General features: G+C 35.6%; 1 protein-coding gene across 3 annotated transcripts in view; it reads left to right on the top strand.

Annotated features, from left to right (window-relative positions):
* Nucleotides 1–21,349, top strand: part of vwa8 (von Willebrand factor A domain containing 8) — a 255,926-nt gene that overhangs the window by 138,100 nt on the left and 96,477 nt on the right. For 2 of the 3 annotated variants that reach the window (XM_087266709.1, NM_001128338.2), the window contains 3 exon segments: nt 1,649–1,841; nt 1,931–2,012; nt 8,786–8,990. In XM_087266709.1, coding sequence (XP_087122835.1) covers nt 1,649–1,841; nt 1,931–2,012; nt 8,786–8,990 — 480 coding nt within the window. 3 annotated transcript variants of the gene reach the window in all.

Below are 21,349 nucleotides of genomic sequence, written 5' to 3'. Positions count from 1 at the left end.
AAAAATACATGCACTCATATTTGCTGTAACGTTGCATGATCACATCAAGTTCAGCTAGAGAAAGAAATGGTGATCTCTTTTTTTTTTAAGATGTTGCCATGGTCACTCGTAATATCTGCGCTCCATTGATAATGCCTTTTTATAGTCACGGTGTGTATGTTTAAATCTGAGTTGGTCTAATCAAAGTTGATTGACCTAACTCAGATCCGCTATTCTGGAACCGAAAACTCTGAGTTTTTAATCTCTCGGTAAATCAACTCAGAGTTCAAGTTTAAACTCTGAGTTGTTTGAACCTCCTTACTGAAACAGGCCCCTGATCATTATTGGTCATAGTAAATTATATTGTATTTTAAATAACTGAATGCTTTTTGCTGACAAATAGATTGAATGATAATGGAAAAGTATAAAAAAAATTACAATGATTTAATTTTTTGAAGCTGCATCGGCATTCTTTAATATGTGATAAATTTATTGTTGATACTAGATCATTTAAATATGTATGCTGTTGTTACTGAGTGGTGTGTAAAATATAGTAAAAATGTGTGATAGTCATGCTATTTTTGTTGATTTTGAAAAATAATGGTTTAGGTGTTTGCTCTTGCATGTATCAAAGGAAACATTTTTTGCTGGGTTACATCAAATTACAATTCTACATAATATAATTATTATGATTGTTGTTGTTGCTGTTGTTATTATTATTATTATTATTATTATTATTAATTTTCATAAATATTTAAACAAATATTTGTCAAATGTTTTAATATATTTATTTGTTTGTTAGATTGTTTTTAAATTTTATTGCTGTTATTGTTATTATTATTGATGATGATTGTTGTTGTTGTTGTTATTATTAATAATAATAATAACAAATATTTTGATTTGTTAAATGTTTTAATATATTTATTTGTTTGTTGGGTTGTTTTTTTATTTTATTTTTGTTATTATTGAGGATGATTATTGTTGTTATTATTATGATTAATAATAATAATAATAATATTATTATTATTATTATTATTATTATTATTATTATTATTATTATTATTATTATTATAAATTTGTCATTCATTTTCTTTTCGGCTTAGTCCCTTTATTAATCTGGGGTTGCCACAGCAGAATAAATCGCCAACTTATCCAACATATGCAGCGGATGCCTTTTCAGCTGCAACCTATCTCTGGGAAACATCCATGCACACTCATTCAAACTTATACACTACGGACAATTTAGCTTACCCAATTCACCTGTACTGCATGCCTTTGGACTGTGGGGGAAACCGGAACACCTGGAGGAAACCCACGCGAATGTGGGGAGAACATGCAAACTGCACAAAAATGCCAACTGACCCAGCCGAGGCTCGAACCCGCGACCTTCTTGCTTCTTGGCGAGAGCACTACCTACTGCGTCACTGCGTCACCCATAATAATAATAACAAATATTTTGATTTGTCAAATGTTTTGATATATATATATATATATATATATATATATATATATATATATATATATATATATATATATATATATATATATATATATTTTATTATTATTTTTTTTTTGCTTTTAATTTTATTTTTACTATTATTTTTATTATTACATTTAATAAGATTTGTAATGTAATATATAAATGTTTGTTTGTTTGTTTGTTTCACAGTCACCAAATGAGCTTTACAGCTTTAGGAGATCTTCGCCCATAACAGAGAGCCGGGGACCTGACATGTTTTTTGGATCAAGCAAGCGAACCGGGCCAGCAAAGAGGGTCAACTGCGTCTGTCTATTAGATGCCAATCAAGTAGTCCGAGCACTGCCCCCTACACAAGTCCCACTAGCTGAGGTCTACCCTAAAGGTAAAGCAGTGACATTCATATGCACATTTAATATACAAATATATAGTATAACCATGGTTAACTGTGATAATGGTCGTATCAATTAACAGATGTCACACCACCGATGTCGGCAGCGTACCTGGAAGTGACAGATCTGAATTCTAAGAGGCTGAAATACATTCCAGTGCCCAGGTACAGAAATCAGTGCTTTTATTAATCTACAGCTCCCTCTTGTGGCTCTGTTTAACTGTTTACCTTGGTAGTGACACAATAATTAGCATGTTGTTGCAGTTTTAGTGTTTGCAATATATGTTTTTAATGTAGACCTAAATGTAATTATATTTATATAATTTTAAAATACGTTATAAGTACTTGTTATGCTTGAGAGTACCCTATAATGTTTTATATTAATATTTTAGCACTGTCAGGAACATTGTTTTAAGGAAGGTTAATATATTTTGTGTCAAAATAAAATTCTTCTTTTCCGTACTTTATTTTTCCATACAAAAAATTTAAAAAATTAAATAACAAAAATATGCTTTTTTGGACATTATCAGAAATCTAGTGTTTGCAAATCTACAGTACAAAGATACTGTAAATACATGATAAATGGAGGTATTGTATCTTAGAAAATAAAACACATCAGCCTTTTTTAATGCCAGGCTATTGGCTGCCTGTGGAAACAAATACCCTGTTTACTTTCACCAGATACTCCTATTGTAATTATATCTTATGACTGAAATAGTTTTGCCAATTTAGTCATGTATGTAATTATTATTAATATTTTTTTACCTTAATTTGATTATTATCAGCTATTTCATGCATTCGTATTATTGCTTTGCAGAATAATTGCCAAAATAAAAGTTTTTTATGTATTTGTGTATATGTGGGTATATATACAGTTAGTCCCCCTTTGAATTTTTTTTTTCTTATTTAAATATTTTCCAAATGATGTTTAACAGAGCAAGGACATTTTCACTGTATGTCTGATAAAAAAAATTATCCTGGAAAAAGTATTTTTTGTTTTATTTTTGCTAGAATAAAAGCAGTTTTTAATTTTTAAAAACGATTTTAAGGTCAAAATTATTAGCCCCTTTAAGCTATATTTTTTCGATTGTCTACAGAACAAACCACTGTTATACAATAACTTGCCTTATGACCATAACCTGCCTAGTTAACCTAATTAACCTAGTTAAACCTTTAAATGTCACTTTAAGCTGTATAGAAGTGTCTTGAAAAATATCTAGTGAAATATTATTTATTGTCATCATGGCAAAGATAAAAGAAATCAGTTATTAGAAATGAGTTATTAAAACTAATATGTTTAGAAATGTGATGAGAAAATCTTCTCTCCATTAAACAGAAATTGGGGGAAAAAATAAATAGAGGGGCTAATAATTCTGACTTCAACGGTGTGTGTGTGTGTGTGTATAGCAAGCAAAAATGTTAAAAGTTTAGTTCAAATTTTGTAGGTTACAATTTAATTTTGCAATATTTAGCTTGAATTTAATTGTAATATTTTTCCATTTCTAAATATGTTTGGTGACTAAAATAGTATTTAAATAAATGTATCTGTTAAATAGATCTGTTTTGTTTAAATGCACCAAAATACATTGCCTATATTCACTGATAAATGGATAAAAATAATCATTTTTAAAAAGGGGTGCACTCAATCATACTGAGCACTGTGTACTGTATATACGGTTGAAGCCTGAATTATTAGCCCCCCTTTGATTCTTTTTTTTCTTTTTTAATATTTCCTAAATGGTATTTAACAGAGCAAGGACATTTTCACAGTATGTCTGATAATATTTTTTCTTTTGGAGAAAGTCTTATTAGTTTTATTTTGTCCCTTTTAGGGACAAAATTATTAGCCTCTTTAAGCTATTTTTTTCGATAGTCTACAGAACAAACCGTCGTTATATAATAACTTGCCTGATTAGCCTATCTTGCCCAGTTAACCTAATTAACCTAGTTAAGCCTTTAAATGTCACTTTAAGCTGTATAGAAGTGTCCTGAAGAATATCTAGTCAAATATTATGTTCTGTCATCATGACAAAGATAAAACAAATCAGTAATTAGGAATGAGTTATTAAAACTAATATGTTTAGAAATATGTGATGTTTTTATTTAGTTTAATTACAAAACATAAATAAATTCCACCTAGCCTGCTTTACTGAGGTGAAGTTGCTTTTATATTCACATTGGTTCATTTTTAAAATAGATAGATGCGCTCCCTATATTGCTTCCTATATTGTTTACCATGTTACTTTGAATATTCGATCTGAAATAACATGTAAGTATGGCTTGGTAATTAGTGTTGTTCCTGCATGCTGCCAGCCAACCACAGTAGTCGTAGGACAAAGTGCGTGAAAGAGCGAGACCAACAATCCTTGTGTGCATGAAATACTGCACATCATGACAAGTTTTGCTGCTACACAACTAAAAATGTGCTAGAAATAATACACTTTTTTGTTGGAAATTGTAGTATTATGAAGTACTATAAAGTTTTCTAACTGGCAACTGACATGATCTAGAGCAGAGGTGTCAAACTCAATTGCTGGAGGGCCGAAGCCCCGCACAGTTTAGTTCCAACCCTGCTCCTACACACTTACCTGTAGGTTTCAAACAAGCCTGAAGGACTCAATTAGTTTGATCAGGTGTGTTTAATTAGAGTTGGAACTAAACTGTGCAGAGCTGCGGCCCTTTTGGAACCGAGTTTGACCCCTGTGATCTAGAGGGTTGTCTTCTGTCATCATTAATGCCTAGTTCACACTAAAGGATTTTAAGCCTGATTTGAGCCCGATTTGGAAGTTAACGAGCTCGCCGACAGATCGGGCTGTGATCGGGAAGAAATCTGCAGGTGCACGGCGCTCGCCGCTCTTTATGTGTGAACTATTGAACAACGCATCAACGAGGCTCGCTGACGCGTCGCCGACACCTCACAGACGGAAATCCAACATTCAGCATGCTAAATAATCCAGAGCAGTCGGCCGACTCAACCCCACGTGTGGTCAGATGTAGTGACGAGCTGCCGCCAATGAGAGAGCATATCAGCATGAGCTGAATGCCTGTGTGTTCAGGAGCTCAGCAGAAACATCTGTGATTGGTCAGAATGAGCATCGGTGCACTGGCTTCATTCTGCGTAAGCACAGACATGAGAGGAGGATATATTAACAGTGGAACTAGAATTCTGTAACTATTAGAATTACCATAGTGCTCATTCTGACGGTTCTTATATAAAACGCCATACTGTCACAACATATTTACATTCAAAGCTATTATTGAGATATTAAAATTAAGCTTTGAATGTCTGGCATCATATTTAATGACACCATTACCCTAAAAATATAATTTTTTTTTTTGTAATACAGCCTATAAATATGTAGTTAAGATACTAAAACACTTAAAGGTCTTGGCTTTCATTTTCACTGTCAAACAGGAGCTATTTCACAGCACATAATATGCTGTTTTTAAAGATATCTAAAGTAAATTGATGTTTTTGCCATCAGAAAGTTTTGTTTATGTTAGCAGGAAGTTGCCAGGCAAGAAAATGCACACATATTTAAAGTCACAGTGAAAAGTATCAGACATGCATGCAGTCATTTTAACCAATATGGTAATTTAATGCAGAAATGCTCAGTTCTTTACTGTTTTGTAATAAAAAAAAATAACAATGTCAGAAAGAAATACACTGATAGTTAGAAAACGGCAGGGTGTTATAAATATGTTAGTTTTATTTCAAAGAGTTATAAAATTACAAAAATTAAAAACTCTCTGTGTATCTATCCCCTGGAACCTGCAGATGAGTGATTAATCCGCTGATAAATTAGCTGATTTGACGATGTTTTTAAATGCTTTCTCCAAAGCTTGAAACGCTGTCAGTGATGTAATCAGCACACAAGCAGCCAATAGTGTTCAGCTTTTTCTGACGACTCCTCCCTCAAAATTTCATTGGCTGTGGTTTGGTAGCTTGAATGAACTGGGGCCTGTTTCAGAAAGGAGGTTAACTGAAAACTCAGAGTATTTTAACCCTGAAATGAGAGAAACTCTGGGTTTTCCGTTTCAAAATGGCAGGTTTGTTAAACTCGAGAAAGCAGGGTAAGTCAAGCCTGTTTCTGAAAGAAAGGTAACTTTAACTCAGAGTCAGTTACTGTGGTAACTTACTCTGTGAATCTAACCTGGTCAGACGCAGGTTTTATTTTCTAAACTCAGAGTTTCTGTCGGTCTCCTCCCCTTTTTTAAAGATGAAGCGGTATTTCTCGCCATAGCCTTGCGTTTCCACCCACCTATTTTTATGCTTATTTTGGATACGTGCATAAAAACGATTGATAGAAACGTCATGATGCACATAACTTTTTTAAATATGCATAAAAAAACGCACATAACTGAGTAGGATAAACTTTTATTCGATAGAAAATGTGCGCATAAACTACGATGGAAACACTTTTACTGAACAAATTACAGTATGTACATTAAAAAAGATCATGATCATATGATAATGAAAATGTGTGTAAATGAACAAACCAGCAGGCTAAGCACACAGTAACATGTCAAAAAATATATATTTAGTCATTCTAAAATGCCTTAACTTTTTCAGTATTAGTGTATATTATTAATTACCTCCGAACGTCTGGTGCGTGTCAAGAGTCTCCGCGTCTCATGGCTTCAGACGCCCCCACGTGTTCATTGTGTTTCAGCATTGTCTTCTGACATCGAGGCGCAAGTACATTAATTAGGTTAAATAAAGAATTAATTGACGCAGCTTCTTCTACCACAGTAAATTCTGTTTTTACTGTTGATCTTTGGTGCCAGTTCAATCAGGAAGTGACGATTTTTTTCTCTTTGACTCGTTGGATGGAATTTTATTCGCATCTTTTATGCAATATTCCAGTTTTGCAAATACATTTATGTAATATATTTGGATGGAAACATAGCTATTGCCTACATTTTAGTCACACACAGAAGAACTGTACGAGAATGGCTTATCCTTTTTTAATAAATAATTAAATTAAATTCACCTTCGACATGCATGTAACTAGATTAATGGGATTATTATTCTTTCTAAAAATTATTTTTAGTACTGCTTACCTTCTAAATGTTATATTAACCTCTATCACTTGATCAATAAAAAAGGCAGACACACAAGTGCACTGTTAAATCATTTAAAACTAATAAATGTATAAAAAAGTTTAGAAAAAAAATATAAACGTCACAAATTACATTACTTATTTTATTATACTTAAATATTTAAATACTTAAAAAGTGAAATTACGCATTAACTTGAGCAGCTGTTTTCCCACGCTAACTGTCTCTTCTTCCCTGATGGTTGCTTCTTTTCAAATATATACGCTCAAATTTGCTATAACTTTGCATGAGAACATCAAGTTGAGCTGGAGAAAGTAATGGTGATCTCTTTTATAAGATATTGCCATAGTCACTCGTAATGTCTGCGCTCCATTGATTATGCCTTTTTAAAGTCACAGTGTGCGTGCTTAACTCTGAGTTGGTCTACTCGAAGTTGATTGACCCAACTCAGATCCGCTATTCTGAAACCGAAAACTCTGAGTTTTTAATCTCTCGGTAAATCAACTCAGAGTTCAAGTTTAAACTCTGAGTTGTTTAAACCTCCTTACTGAAACAGGCCCCTGATGGGGAATGAGTTGTTGTCAGATCATGTAGTGTGTGACCCCCTCTTGTGGATCGTTCACGGAGTGTTTCGTAGTGTGAACACCACAGAGATTAAAAGACACAAAGTCAGGTCATGTAGTGTGAACGGCACAGCGATCTGCTGATGTTTAAAATCCTGTAGTGTGAACTAGGCTTAAGGTGTGCATTCTTGATGTTAGGAGGCGTAGCTTTGGACGGCAGGGGAGGGACTGTGTTTTCAAAATATTATGCTAACCGGTTGGCAATTTGGCAGATCACCTACTGCACCTTTAAATACTATCCATAATATAATACACATACACAGTACACACACTTAAATTGTCAAAACTTTTATTTTGTTTTATTTTGTATGTGTTTAATTGTGATAAAGTTTTGCCCAGCACAAATTTCTATTTACATCAACAGCGTATTATTGGTTGAGAACCTTTATTGGATTGCCGCTTTTATTAATTACTGTATTTATTTATTTTTGCTTGCTTTTGGTTTTGAAAATACCTGTGTTTGTATGGACAAGGCCTCAGAATCAGCTGATCTCAACTCAACTTTTTGGTATTGGTAGTGAAAGGTCATTGAGCATTGGCAATCTAATCTTGATTATTTTTATTATTGTTAATATTTGTTGTCAATGTCATTAAAAAGATCTATATTATGTAGATATTGATGCACTATAGACTTTGCACTTACACAGTATGTACTTGTGCACTCAACTATCTAATATATGATTTAAATAAGCTTATTTTGTCATTTACTATTATTTATTTTACATTTATTGTTTATGTTTTTATTTCATGTAGGTTTTTAAATACCTACATGAAAAAATAAAAAAGTGAAAAATAAATGTTAAACATTTTCTAAAGTGCTTTTTTTTCATTTAGATTTTTTAATATATACAAATTACTTGCTTCATTCATTCGTTCTTAAAAATGAAATGTAAAACCATGCATAAGTCTTCATGAATTTTCTTCACTTCTGGTCTCATGGAATTCTTTAGGGCAGGGTAAGGTTATTCGGGTGTGTCTCGTTTCTGCTCTGAATTTGTCCAGTCGTTAATCTACCTTCATTTTTTAGCAGCGCTCATCTTCCAGTAATTCAATCAATCAGTTCCCAAAGAACTAAAACATGCACCACCCTGCATTTTTAAATAATTTCGGGACAGTTTCAAGTGGATGTACATCACGGAAGTGAAAAAGGACAGTCTTAACTTGTTTCATAGCAACTTTAACTGAATGTATCCATGTGTTTGTGATGTTTGAGTCTTCCATTGTTTCTGATTGGTGTCTATTATGCTGATTCAGGAGCAACTCCATGTCCCCTTACACTGTGTGGATCTCAAAGGTGTCCGACACAGATGTAGTGATGGCTCCTCTGGGCTCTGGAGGGGTCGTGACTGTGGACATGGGAGGCTACATTCGATTATGGGAAACCGGCCTGGACCACCTGCAGCGCTCTCTGCTGGAGTGGAGGAACATGATCGGATCTGAGGATGGCAGACCTGTGCAGGTAGGAGCTTTTGGTTGGATCTCTCAAAAGCAAGGGCTGCCATGTGTCATCCCAGAATCAAAAATAATAAGAGTAAAGTCAATTAATGTCATCGTGGACTGTTGTGTTGTATCAATAGTTGCTTAGTTTCAGAAACCTGAATAATATCTGTCGAAGTGACTTAAGCCCTGCTCGCACTGTGTGAATTTATCACCAATAGTATGATCCTGCACATGCGGTGTTGCAGCACTTTCAGGACTGCTTTTAGAGGACCCTCGTTTTTTATTTTTCACCTGCACCACCTTCCAAATTAGATGAGTTTTGAAACAGTATCACCTGCTGAATTGGATTGTATGGAGGAAACTTCAGTTTCTTTTTTAATTTTGAGTTTTCAAAAGAAAAACTTAAATTCTCTCATACAGAAAGAGACTTTCAGATCTTGTATTTGCTTTGTATTTTCTTCCCTTTAACAACAACTTTTATAAACCGTAAAAAATGGGGAGCTATAAATCCTTTAGAAGATTACCTTTAAAAAAGAAAAGATACTTATTTGGACATAATATTACATTTAAGTTACAATTCAAGAAAAATTTGGGCATATTGGTGAAATATACTCCATATTACATGGAAATATTCATTTACTCCATATTACAAAAAAAATATTCAGTCTGTGTTCTTAATGAGAAAGATTGTCTATGACACATACAGTGTGCACTGTATCAATCCATTCTTCAACTACAGGTGACTAACTTTAACCATTTTTTTGTAATTACTTTTTTACTAGCTGCCAGTAGAATAAATAACAGTTTCTTGTCTTTATTAATCCATACATCTAAATTTATATTACCTAAATATTCACAAGTGAAGGCAATCTCTTCTTCAAAAAATGGCATCTAAATATATTTTAATCTCTTTCCAGTATGGGGTTAATTTCTGACAACCCCAAAAAACGATAGTGATTAGCTACTTTTTCCCCACACATTCCCCAGCAGCTAGTACCCTTTTCTCTATGTATTTTCTGTGATGGTGTGATGAAAAACCTCAGAACATTCTTCCAACTGAATTCTCTTCACAATGGCTGAGGTGGTACATTTTAATTCAATTCAATTCCTATTGAATTTCCATTCCCATTTCCATTGAGTTGGACAAAAATTCCCCCAATCTTCATCTGAGATATTCAGATTTTCCTTCATTTTCCATTTATCTTTAACATTTAGTGAATTGTCCAGTACCGAATTGCAAAATCCCTTATATAATGTTAAAATGATCCTATTACATGATTGGGCCTTAACCCACTGATAAAAACACTTTTAGTATTCCTGTCTCTGCAACTTTCAACTTTCTAGTTTAATATTACAATCAATATAATGTCTTACGTGAAGGTATCTATAAAAAAGTCACTTTGATTAAACCCGTATTTTTCCTTTAGAAATTCGAAGGTTTGGATTGTACCCTTGTCAAAAAAAGTGTAGTTGGAAACTCCTAACTTGGTCCATATTTGAAATCTATCATCTATTTGACTGAGGGTTAAATCAGTATTAAAGGCACATCATCTTAATATTCTTGATGCATTTTGCAAACCACCTATTTTCTTAGTTTGATGCCAGATTTTAAATAGTAGATTAATCTATGTGTTTGCTTATTTATTGATTTTAATTCTTATTTTACTATCTGCAATTAGGGCCGATAATGGGGATTCCTCCATTATCCCTTTTTATATATTAATCCGTTTTGCTAAATAAGTCAGACTACTCCTGCAGACTAGTGGCCTTAATTGAGCCATGTAATAATATTGTTGCGGGCATGGGAGACCTATACCACCTTTTTCTTTGCTTAATTGCAGTGTTTTAAATCTTACTCTAGGTTTTTTTTACCTGGCAAAAAAAAAAAAAATCTGGAATTGTTGATTTGATATTTCTTCTGGAAGTGTTTGAAATATATACACGAGGGGAATACGATTCCAGAGTAATAAATCAGATTTAAATTTTTTGCTCTGGGGACCATAATTTAAAACAAAAATATTTAACTGAACTGCAGATATATTTACGGAAACTTCAGTTTCAGGGCTGCCTTTCTACCACCTGAGCAAATCACTTCATAAAACATACCTGAAAGACATTAAAACATGATAATGCAGAATAAGCCTAACTATAAAAGCGACCAAACATATTATTCATCATTGCAGAATGATGATAAAACGACAGGCTAACGACAAATATATTGGGGCAAACATGCTGTCAACACAATTTTAATGTGCTAATTTGATAAAACAATGATTAGAAAAAGTTTTCACACTACAGTAAAATATAGGTAAATCTGAAACATCTCACCTGTCTTAGTTTTGTTGATGTGCCACTAAGCATGTTATTAGCCATTTAGTCAACAAGCCATAAAATCAATAATGTTTCATTTAACAAATTAAGAATGTTGTGATATTTATTAAAACTAAAAAAAAATAATTCTAGAAAATTAATTCATAGATGGCAGCTCTCACTTCTTGCTGTGTAAACTCCATACTTAGTATTACATTACTAATGTTTTTTTTTCCCTATAGACCCTTGAAAGTGGGCTAAATCATGCAGGCTAAAAAAAAATCAACAGAAAATTGGTACTCACACTGTATGATCCAATTCTTTAGGTGGCACTGTCACAAAAACTAGGGTCCTAAAGATGCGGTTCTGAAAGTGCATACACTGCGGTTGTGCAGGAAAACCCTTCTCATTTAGCCACAATTTGGTCTTCTGAGACATTTTTAGTCTAAAACATGGAAATGAGGTTGGCAGTTCTTCTGTAACTTCAGCATATTATTGGTTGAGTGCCCTCGAATAGAAGAGTCTAGCAAAATCAGTTAAAATCACTTAAGCGACATAATAATGTTCTGAATATGTTAGCCCTGTCAAGAATGTTATTCCTGACAATGCTATACAAGGAATGTATATGCATTTTTTTTTTTTAAGTTTTGTTAATTGACATTATATAGCTACGATTTGGTCACTTGAGATAAATTTGGGAAATCATATTAGATTCCTGTAGTCCAGGCTAAAATATGTGATTTTTGGTCATTGATTTAATAAGTTCACAAACAGCCATTTAATGACCGCTGCGACCAAATCTTTCCTCTGATGAAGTTCTGGCAGAGTCGGAAGAGTTCAGACTCTTTCCTGCAGTGTGTCAAACCAAGAACCAATATGAGCACTGTATCTGATTACTCAATGAGCTCAATAACTTTAAACCATTTCTTTTTTCTATTCTGTTTTATTATTAAGGCACTCTGTGAGCAAAATTACTGCCACAGTTTATGTTTGCCATAAGGTATCATTTCAGAACTCAGGATAATGAATGTGTGATTGATAGAGGACGTCAAACTTTGGGTGAGTGTCTGTATTTGGCACATCTTCATTATCGTTCAGTTTGGCATTATGACAACTGAGATTCTGACAAGCTACAGTCATTTAGGATTATTAAAAATCGCACAATATGAGCCAGGCTTCAACCCTTTTGTTTAGCCTCCATAACAAATAATCAAGCAGACGCTGTGTTAAAAGTTGTTTTGTCTGAGTAACCGTTTTTAAGTCACTTCACTTTAGCCTTTTGTTTTTTGTTTTGTTTCATATCTATTGTGTTGTCTCCTTTGCTTTGGAAAAACCCACTTGAATTTCTGTTAAATAAGTGCTTCATTTCCATCACAACAATCAACATGACGTTATGAGTATTTTTTTTAGTTTGAGAAACTTTTTTGAAGCCACTTCAGTCTGTTATTTTGATCTTATATTTAAAGTGCCTTCTTTGCTGTGGAAATTACTATTTTTTTATGTCAAGTGTTTTTAAGAAACTTTTATGAAGCCACTTTAATTGTTTTATTCTATTGTATCCTCGGCTGAGAAAACTACACACTACCATACAACTTTCTCAAATTGAATAACTCTCTATAAGCTGTTGCTACCAGTGTCCATCAAGATGGTACTTTGACAGTTTTAAAAATTGTAGGTCTATTTTCTACCACATGATGGCAGACTCATACTATATATGTTTTAGCATCCTGTTTATTTTTTATGGCGGTTCTGAAACGGCTAATCAGATTTTTAGCATTGTGAAATAAACAATTAAGGAGAGAATAGCTTTATATCCAGCAAATATCACGTTTTATGTAACTATAGCTTTGTGCAGATATATAACTTCTATCAATTCTTGGCAGATTTTGCTTCTATTTTGAGTATTGCATAACTACAAGATCAGTTGTCTGCAGTTTTACTGACAGTGATCATACACACACTACATGCTTAGGAATAAAAGCATGTAAAGTAAAAACAAAATATGTATTATATAGCAGTCATTTGGATTTTTCAGAGCTTGCTTTTCTTGCTTGGAAAATCATGTTAATATTGCTGAGTATTTTCAGTGGGAGTTTCCTCAGGGCATGGCTCCAATATTCCACTGTGTGAAGCACAGATAATCTTTATTGTGGAGTAAATACTCTACAGCCAGTCAGAGAAAATAATCACATTTATCTCTCATTCAAGGCAGTGCTGAGTAGTAGTTTGGATTACATAATTTGGATTACATAATTGGATTTGAAAAATTCAGAACTTGTAATTATATATTATAAGTATATTATATATGTAATTATATATGATTCTCACTACATGATTATATATGATTCTTACAACAGCAATAAAGTATGATTTATTGAATAATACTTTGTTTCTTTTCTCTCTCTCTCTCTCTCTTTGTACTTCTCTAGTATACAGTTTGTGAGACACATAGTATATCCGCTCACTTGTTGGCATTAAAAAAATTTTAATATGTTAACCTTTTAACAAACAGTCCCTGTATGTGGCCTGTAGTGTGTCTTTCTAAGTGTTCAAACACTTCCTGTTCTTCTATACAGGTACACAAAGAGCCTCTTGACCATTGGATCATTCTGCACCTTTCTGGCTCTCTTTGAGCCTCCTTATTTTAGAATCAAATATTTGCCCAAATGGTCAGGTTGTTGACCTTTCAGTGCAGCTTTCTGAATAGCATGTGTGAGTTTGTTCAGTTGAATATCACTCATGTGAGAGTGTTCTGTGGTCGCCCCACTGAAGGAGAGAGAGATACAGTTTGCAAATAGAAAAAAAAGCATATTTTATTCCTAGCACTGTAAGATGAAGGTTTATCACGAAGCTCAAGACAGTGTTATCATACTGTTGCTCTGGGTTTTTCCTTAACGGCCACAGAGTGAAGTCTTGGATCCGCCCTTCACATACAAACAAACATGTTTTCTTCATCACACCAATGTGCAAATGTGATGTCCTGCACACCCTTCAATCTTTTCTTGGTATTGTTTTCTAGTGTTCTAGTGTAGTGAAAAGTTTAATGATGATTATTGTGCATTGACTAGGTTTGCATGGACTTCCGTAATCAAATTATTTGCCTTAATCTGAATAAGACAATAATATGATTAAGCTGTTTACTTTTTGAATGTTCCTTTCATGATCCTATGTTAAATGTTACAGCACATAATACGAATAACATCATTGCGTCACCGCGCTATTCTCATCTTTAACTGCAGTTTGGCACTTTCACTTACATTCAGGAACATTTCATGCATGCCTTCATGACAAACGAGATATCGGATGCCAGTATAAACTGCTGAAAAGTGTTGTTTCAATGGAATTTTAAACCGCACGCTGTATGGGAAAAAAAAACCTCTCCATTTCACGGTGTGTGTTTGTGGACCTTCACTGATTCAGTAGGTGCAGAGAATAGTGTCAAAACAGCTGCGTGTGTACAGACTATCCTGTCGCAAAATGCGGTAAAATTTCCTACACTATAGTAATAGTTTGATTGAAGGGTTTACATGTCTGTACTGCACTTCAATAATGCGACTAAAATCGGCATACTCCACGTCTTAATCCGATTTCTGTTTAGTTCGATTATGACCTTAATCAGATTAAATTCATCCAAAATTGCTGTTTACATGCTTTACCTAAAGACAAGGTTGCTTAAATTACAAGCATACGCTATTTCTTGTATGTTGAATGTTTGCTGTTAATGTCAGAATAAACAGTTGGGATAGTTGCTACAAGGCTTAAGCCCAATTTATTCTTCTGCGTCAAGTGATTGGCATACCCCGTGGTTTATCCCCTGCATGTAGCCGATGTCATTTTTAGCATTTATACTTATTGTTTTGCAATAATAGTAAAACAAGTAAGCATTAGGTTTCTATGTTTTGTGTTGAGTTTCAATTTTTTTTATTTACATCTGTAATGCATGCACTGCTACTGAAATTGTTGAACATTCACCAACTTTAATCATAAAATAAACACAAAACAAAAATATCCAACAGGAGCTCCTCTGTGGGACTTGAGACACTCAATCCGCTGGTCTTGCTCCATTCCCATGGCCTCCAACATGCAAAATGCCCCAAAATTTAAAAAATGCTTAGGCCTTGTTTTTTAGTTTGACACACCATTTTAAAAACTGCCCAACCAATGAGATTGCCCATTTTGTTCATGTGCCTTGAGCTGCTTAATTTAGTGTAAAACATGACTAACTGTAGTAGCACACAAGCACAAAACGAATTTTCTTTCATGCCTTTATTCTCGCAAACTATTAATCTGATGTCTGGGTGAGTTTAAACAGTGGAAAGTTGTGATAAAATGTGGCCTAATGGTTAGAGTATTGGAGTTATGATCCAAAGGTTGCAGGTTTGAGTTCCGGCACTGGCAGGGTGTGAGTCAGTAGTGTGGTGACACTCACTAGTGTGATTTGCTTTGGATAAAATCATTTGCTGAATGCTTAAATATCAATGTGATTAAGCTTTATCTTATGTCAGGGAGTGTTTTTGCATGTTCACTTAGCTCATCACATCTAAAAATCGCTTGGGCGTGAATGTCTAGAAACGCTGGTGGTAAGTGCTAGTGATATCGCAGTGGGCACGTTATGTTGAGAACATTTTTTATCCACTTTGGGGTGCTGTTGAGTGTTAATTTGGCCACAACTTTCTAACTTTCTCTGGGCCCTATCATACACCCGGCGCAATGTGGCGCAAGGCGTGGCGCAGTAGTCTTTTGCTAGTTTCAGCTTGGGGCAAGAGTCATTTTGAGGCGTTGCGCTACGCTGTTTAAATAGCAAATGCATTAGCGCTCATATGTGCGCCCATAGGCGTTCTGGTCTAAAAAGAAAGGCGTTCTGAGGCGGACCGCTGGCGCGTTGCTATTTTGAGAAACTGAAATAGATTTTTCATTTGACCAAAACAAACCCGGTCTAAACTCCGGTGCAGAGTTGCGCCTCGCTTACACACTGCTTAATACGCACAAGAGAGCAATAGGCAAATATCTTTACATACGAAAAAATTTAAATATTACGGATATATATAAGATATAATAAGAATAGATATAGAATATAAATATAAAGGATTAAAATATTACAAAACATATTATTTTCTAGCCTACATAAATATGAAAAATCACTGCTTTTATGTCCTCTTCATCTCGGGAGGCTTTTTCAGTTCATTCATAACAATTTGCTTTTGTATAATGTTATTATTATTAGCAGTATTATCTATTATATCCATATTTATATTTGTTTTATTAAAAACAAGCTTAGATTTGCCCACCTGTCAGGTTTTAGACCAAATGAGGCACAGCATGTGTTTTAGGATAGAACTCAGGTTTTTGGGCACACTTCGTTATTATGGTTCATTTATTTGTTTGCTGGAAATTAGAACTTAATTTAGAAATAGTTTTGAAACGAGTATTTGTGCTTAACAAACGCAATTAATTATTTATAGAATAATTAATGTCTGTGCGTAAAGGTTTCCCTATCCTAGAGCAAAGTGAAAGTGATCCATTATCTCTCATTCTCACGCAGTAGATGCTGTTTAACAGTATTCTGTTAAAAAAAAAACTGTTAACTGTTAACTGTTTGCTAGTGAAATGCTCAGTTTTTCCACTTAGACTTACTTTACGTCCTGTAAATAGCGAATGCGCTTATGGCGCGACGCAGCTACCTCTTAAAGGGAATGGGAGATGAGACTCTAATTGGTTTATTATCAAAACACACCTATAACCCATTAAGAAAACAAACTCAACCCTTTTAGACCATGCGACATGGCGCAAAGCAGGTTTTCTTGTCCTTAAATTAGCAAAAATACGTTCTGACACGCCCTGAAAGCGTTTGCGCCCTGCGCTTTGCGCTCTGCGCATGGACTGTCAAAATAGAGCCCTCTGTGTTTTAGCAAATAGAATGATTTTTGGTGACGAATCTTATTTTGAAGCATATTTTGATGCAAATATAATTGTAAAAAAAACTTTGGCGAATTTACTCTCTCTCTTTTATGGTTATGACTGTTTTTGACTTCCAATTTGACTCCATTGACTTCCTTTATAATGACAATTTTTTTTTGCAAAGCCATGACACCATATAATTATGGATTGTTGATGGTTTATCTGTTTGGAAGACCTACAATCAGTTGCAGTGCAAAATATCTTAGTTTATGTTTTTGATATGGAGTAGAGTGTGTGTGTGTGTGTGTGTGTGTGTGTGTGTGTGTGTGTGTGTGTGTGTGTGTGTGTGTGTGTGTGTGTGTGTGTGTGTGTGTGTGTGTGTGTGTGTGTGTGTGTGTGTGTGTGTGTGTGTGTGTGTGTGTGTGTTTGTGAGTTTTCTTCGCACGCTTACCTTTATACATCTGAGAAAATCCAAATAAGAAACTCAGCTCAGTATGTTTTTCCTCCCCCAAAATCAGTGTAAACTTGAACTGGGCAATTAAAGAGTTAATATCCTGAATTTAAAAAAAAATTATAAAAAAATATAAAATTTGATCAGGACTGAGGATGATTATCAGATGCAACAAAACAAATTGAAAAACATATTTATCTGATATATTTATGCAACAGTTTAATTTAGTGGATGTATTCATCCCAAACATAACGAAAGGGTATACATTTGAACAATACAAAAGGGTTAAGATTCATGGATTGTTTAGTCCATACAATTCCTATATAGTATTTTGAAATGAAATTTTAAATCAGTGTTATACGAAAGTCTTACTTTTTTATAGTAAACCTTCATCTCGGTTTACTCCGGAGTTTTATTTCACTTCAGACTTGGGCTTGAATTCTCAGTACTGAAGTTGTTCTTTCATGTGTTTGGCCTGCTCTGCAAATATGAGAGAGATATTCTCTGTTAAAGCTCTTACTGTAGAGAGTGATGGAAAGATTCCCAGACTCCAGCTGGCAGAATTCCTCCTTCCCTCAGTCTGTCCACCGTCTCATTCTGCTGTTCTCCCTTTGGTCCTCTCTCTCTCTCTCTCTCTCTCTCTCTCTCTCTCTCTCTCTCTCTCTCTCTCTCTCTCTCTCTCTCTCTCTCTCTCTCTCTTTCCCTCCATCAGAATGCTCATATTTTCTTCTCTCTCACACTGTTCATTCGTCAGCGTGTCACTACTTCAGTCGGAGGCCTATTGTACAGCATTCCTGTTCCCAGACACGTGTGTTGTCTGTCTTTCCTTGCTCCCTCCCTCTGTGCATTAATCAGGACATGCATTACCCACAATCCCTCATTTCTCTGCACATGCATTATGAGAATCCCTTTGACAGTGAATCTGTTTCTCCTGCTGATGTGGCGGCCGTCACACGTCCAAATATTATCGAGGGTCTAAAGCTTTCAGTTACAGTACATGAAACATCCCATTCCTCTGAGCTTGTTTATGGAAAGCACATTGTAAGCATCAGAGAGGACACATTTATTATTCAATTTGCCCCCATTAGTGCTCATTGTCCTTGCCATTTTTTAGTAGCATTGATTGTTACAGTAGTATTTTTCATATAATGTGTGCTCATAGACCTAAATATAAATACATATACAGTATGTCACAAAAGGGAGTACACCCCGCACATTTCTGCAAATGTTTATTTATATACTTTTAAAGGACAACACTGCAGAAATGACTCTTTGACACAATGGGAAATAATCAGTGTAAAGTTTGTATAGCAGTGTCAATTTATTGTCCTCTTAAAATAACTAAAAATGCAGCCAATAATAGCCGAAGCCCTGGCAACAAAAGTGAGTACACCTCTAAGTGAAAATAGGAAATATTTTGTGTGGGTAACATCATTTTTCAGCATGGCTTTAATTCTCTTGGGAATGGAGTTGACCACAGGTTGACAGGTTGCCACTGGAATCCTCTTCCATTCCTCCATCACAACATCACATTTGACACCTTGTCCTCCTTCACCTTCCTTTTTAGGATGCCTCAGAGGTGGTCTATGGGGTTTATGTCTGGAGACATGCTTGGCCAGTCCATAACCATTACTCTCGGCCTCTTTAGCAAGTCTTTCTCGAGGTGTGTTTGGACTCATTATCATGCTTAAACACTGCTCTGCAGCCCAGTTTCCAGAGGCAGGGAATCAGGCTCTGTTTTAATATGTCACAGTACATGTTAGAATTCATGTTTCCCTCAATGAACTGTAGCTCCCCAATTCCAGCACCATTCATGCAGCCCCAGATCATGACACTCCCACCATGTTTGACGGTAGACAAGATACACTTGTCTTTGTACTTCTCACCTCGTCCTCCACACATGCTTGACACCATCTGAACCAAATACAAATTTATCTTGGTCTTATCAGACCACAGGACTTGGTTTTAGTAATCATGGTGCTTAGTTTGCATGTCTGCAGCAAAATGTCTGTGAGCTTTTTATACATCATCTTTAGAAGAGGCTTCCTTCTAGGACGACAACCATGCAGACCAATTTGATGCAGTGCAGTGTACGGTCTGAGCACTGACCAGCTGACCTCCCATCTTTTTAATCTCTGCAGCAATGCTGGAAGCACTCATCCGTTTGTTTTTCAAAGAAAATTGGATGTGGATTGTGCACTCAGCTTCTTTGGCTGACCATGGCGAGGCCTGTTCTGAGAAGGTCCTGTCCTCTAAAAGCACTGGATGGTCTTGGCCGCTGTGCTGTAGCACAGTTTCAGAGTGTACGCTATCTTCTTAAAGCCTAGGCCATATTTATGTAAAGCAACAATTCGTTTTTTAAGGTCTTATTAGAGTTGTTTGATATGAGGTGCAATGTTGAACTTTCAGTGGCCAGGTTAAAAGAGTGGAAGAGCTTTAAAGAGCCCATATTATACATGAAATAGGGTCATATCCTGGTTGTAAGGGTCTCCAACAACAGTCTAATATGCATGCAAGGTCAAAAAACACTTTCATGGTCTTATAATCTGCATTTATTTTTAGCTAATTATCCCAGCGACTCCTGTATGAATCGTCCAGTGATTCATTTGTTCCCAAACCCCTCCTTAGCGCGGAGCTAATCTGCGCTGATTGGACCGATGACAGTCTGTCGCGATTGGTCGACTGCCTTCAGTCAGAGAGGGAAATGGCCAATAGCTAATCAGCAATTTAAAAAGTAACACAGTTCATACACGCTCGATAATGTAGGCGTGGATTTTAGCTGCCACACTATGGCGAGTGGATAGTGCCACGGATAACCGAACGAAGGAGACAGTCGTGTACTCGCCATACCACACACACACAAAAACACACACACACCTCCGGATGACAACGCTCCCGCTTCCGCCCGCACCCGCCAGGTTTTAGCCTGAGAACCCGCTCCGTTTTCTGCCCGCCGCGCCCGGTCCCGCTAGAGCGGAGAACACAACCAAAAATCACCCAGTATACAGTCCAGACAGCCAAGCTGTCTGTATAAACACACACACACAGCACAAAGCACACAAAGCTTGTTCGTTCGTTTGCTCTCTCTCTCTCTCTCTCTCTCTCTCATACGCGCGCGTGCGCACTAACACACACACAAGCACCACGCAGACTCTCTCTTTCTAATTCGCATAGCAATATCCGTGATATTGCTAGACAGCCCGCTCCCGTCCCAAATTAAACCCGTTACCGACCGCTCCCGCGATTTATTCGGAAATTTATTCCCGCGGCTGTCCCCGCGCCAGATTTCTGCGGCGCGGGAATAAATTTCCGAATAAATCGCGGGAGCAGAACTCTAGCACAGAGCTCCATAAACAAACAGCACGCGTCGCGTTTTTAACGTGACTTTGCACGCGATAAGATAATATATCCAGTTAACCTGATACAGTACACGCGGTTACAAGTAACAAATCACAACTAAATACATTTGCAAGCTAGAGTAAACGAGGCAACAACTTTAACCGCACGTACTTACACTTGAGAAATGGAAGAAGCCCATCCTGACGTCCATCAGTTACTCTTTACTGATCCTTCCTTTAACAAACTCAGATGAAGTATTCTTTGTAGCATGTAGCTTCCAGAAGTTTCCAACTGCTTGGTTATAATGCTGATGTTTCATCTTTGGGTAGAGACTCAATATAATGTCCATCTGCAGTGTTACTTCAATCGACCGGCATGTT

Source organism: Danio rerio, chromosome 9 (assembly GCF_052040795.2).
Source record: "Danio rerio strain M-AB ecotype USA chromosome 9, GRCz13ab, whole genome shotgun sequence".
Lineage (NCBI taxonomy): Eukaryota > Metazoa > Chordata > Actinopteri > Cypriniformes > Danionidae > Danio > Danio rerio.
This window is presented reverse-complemented; position numbering and strand designations above follow the sequence as displayed.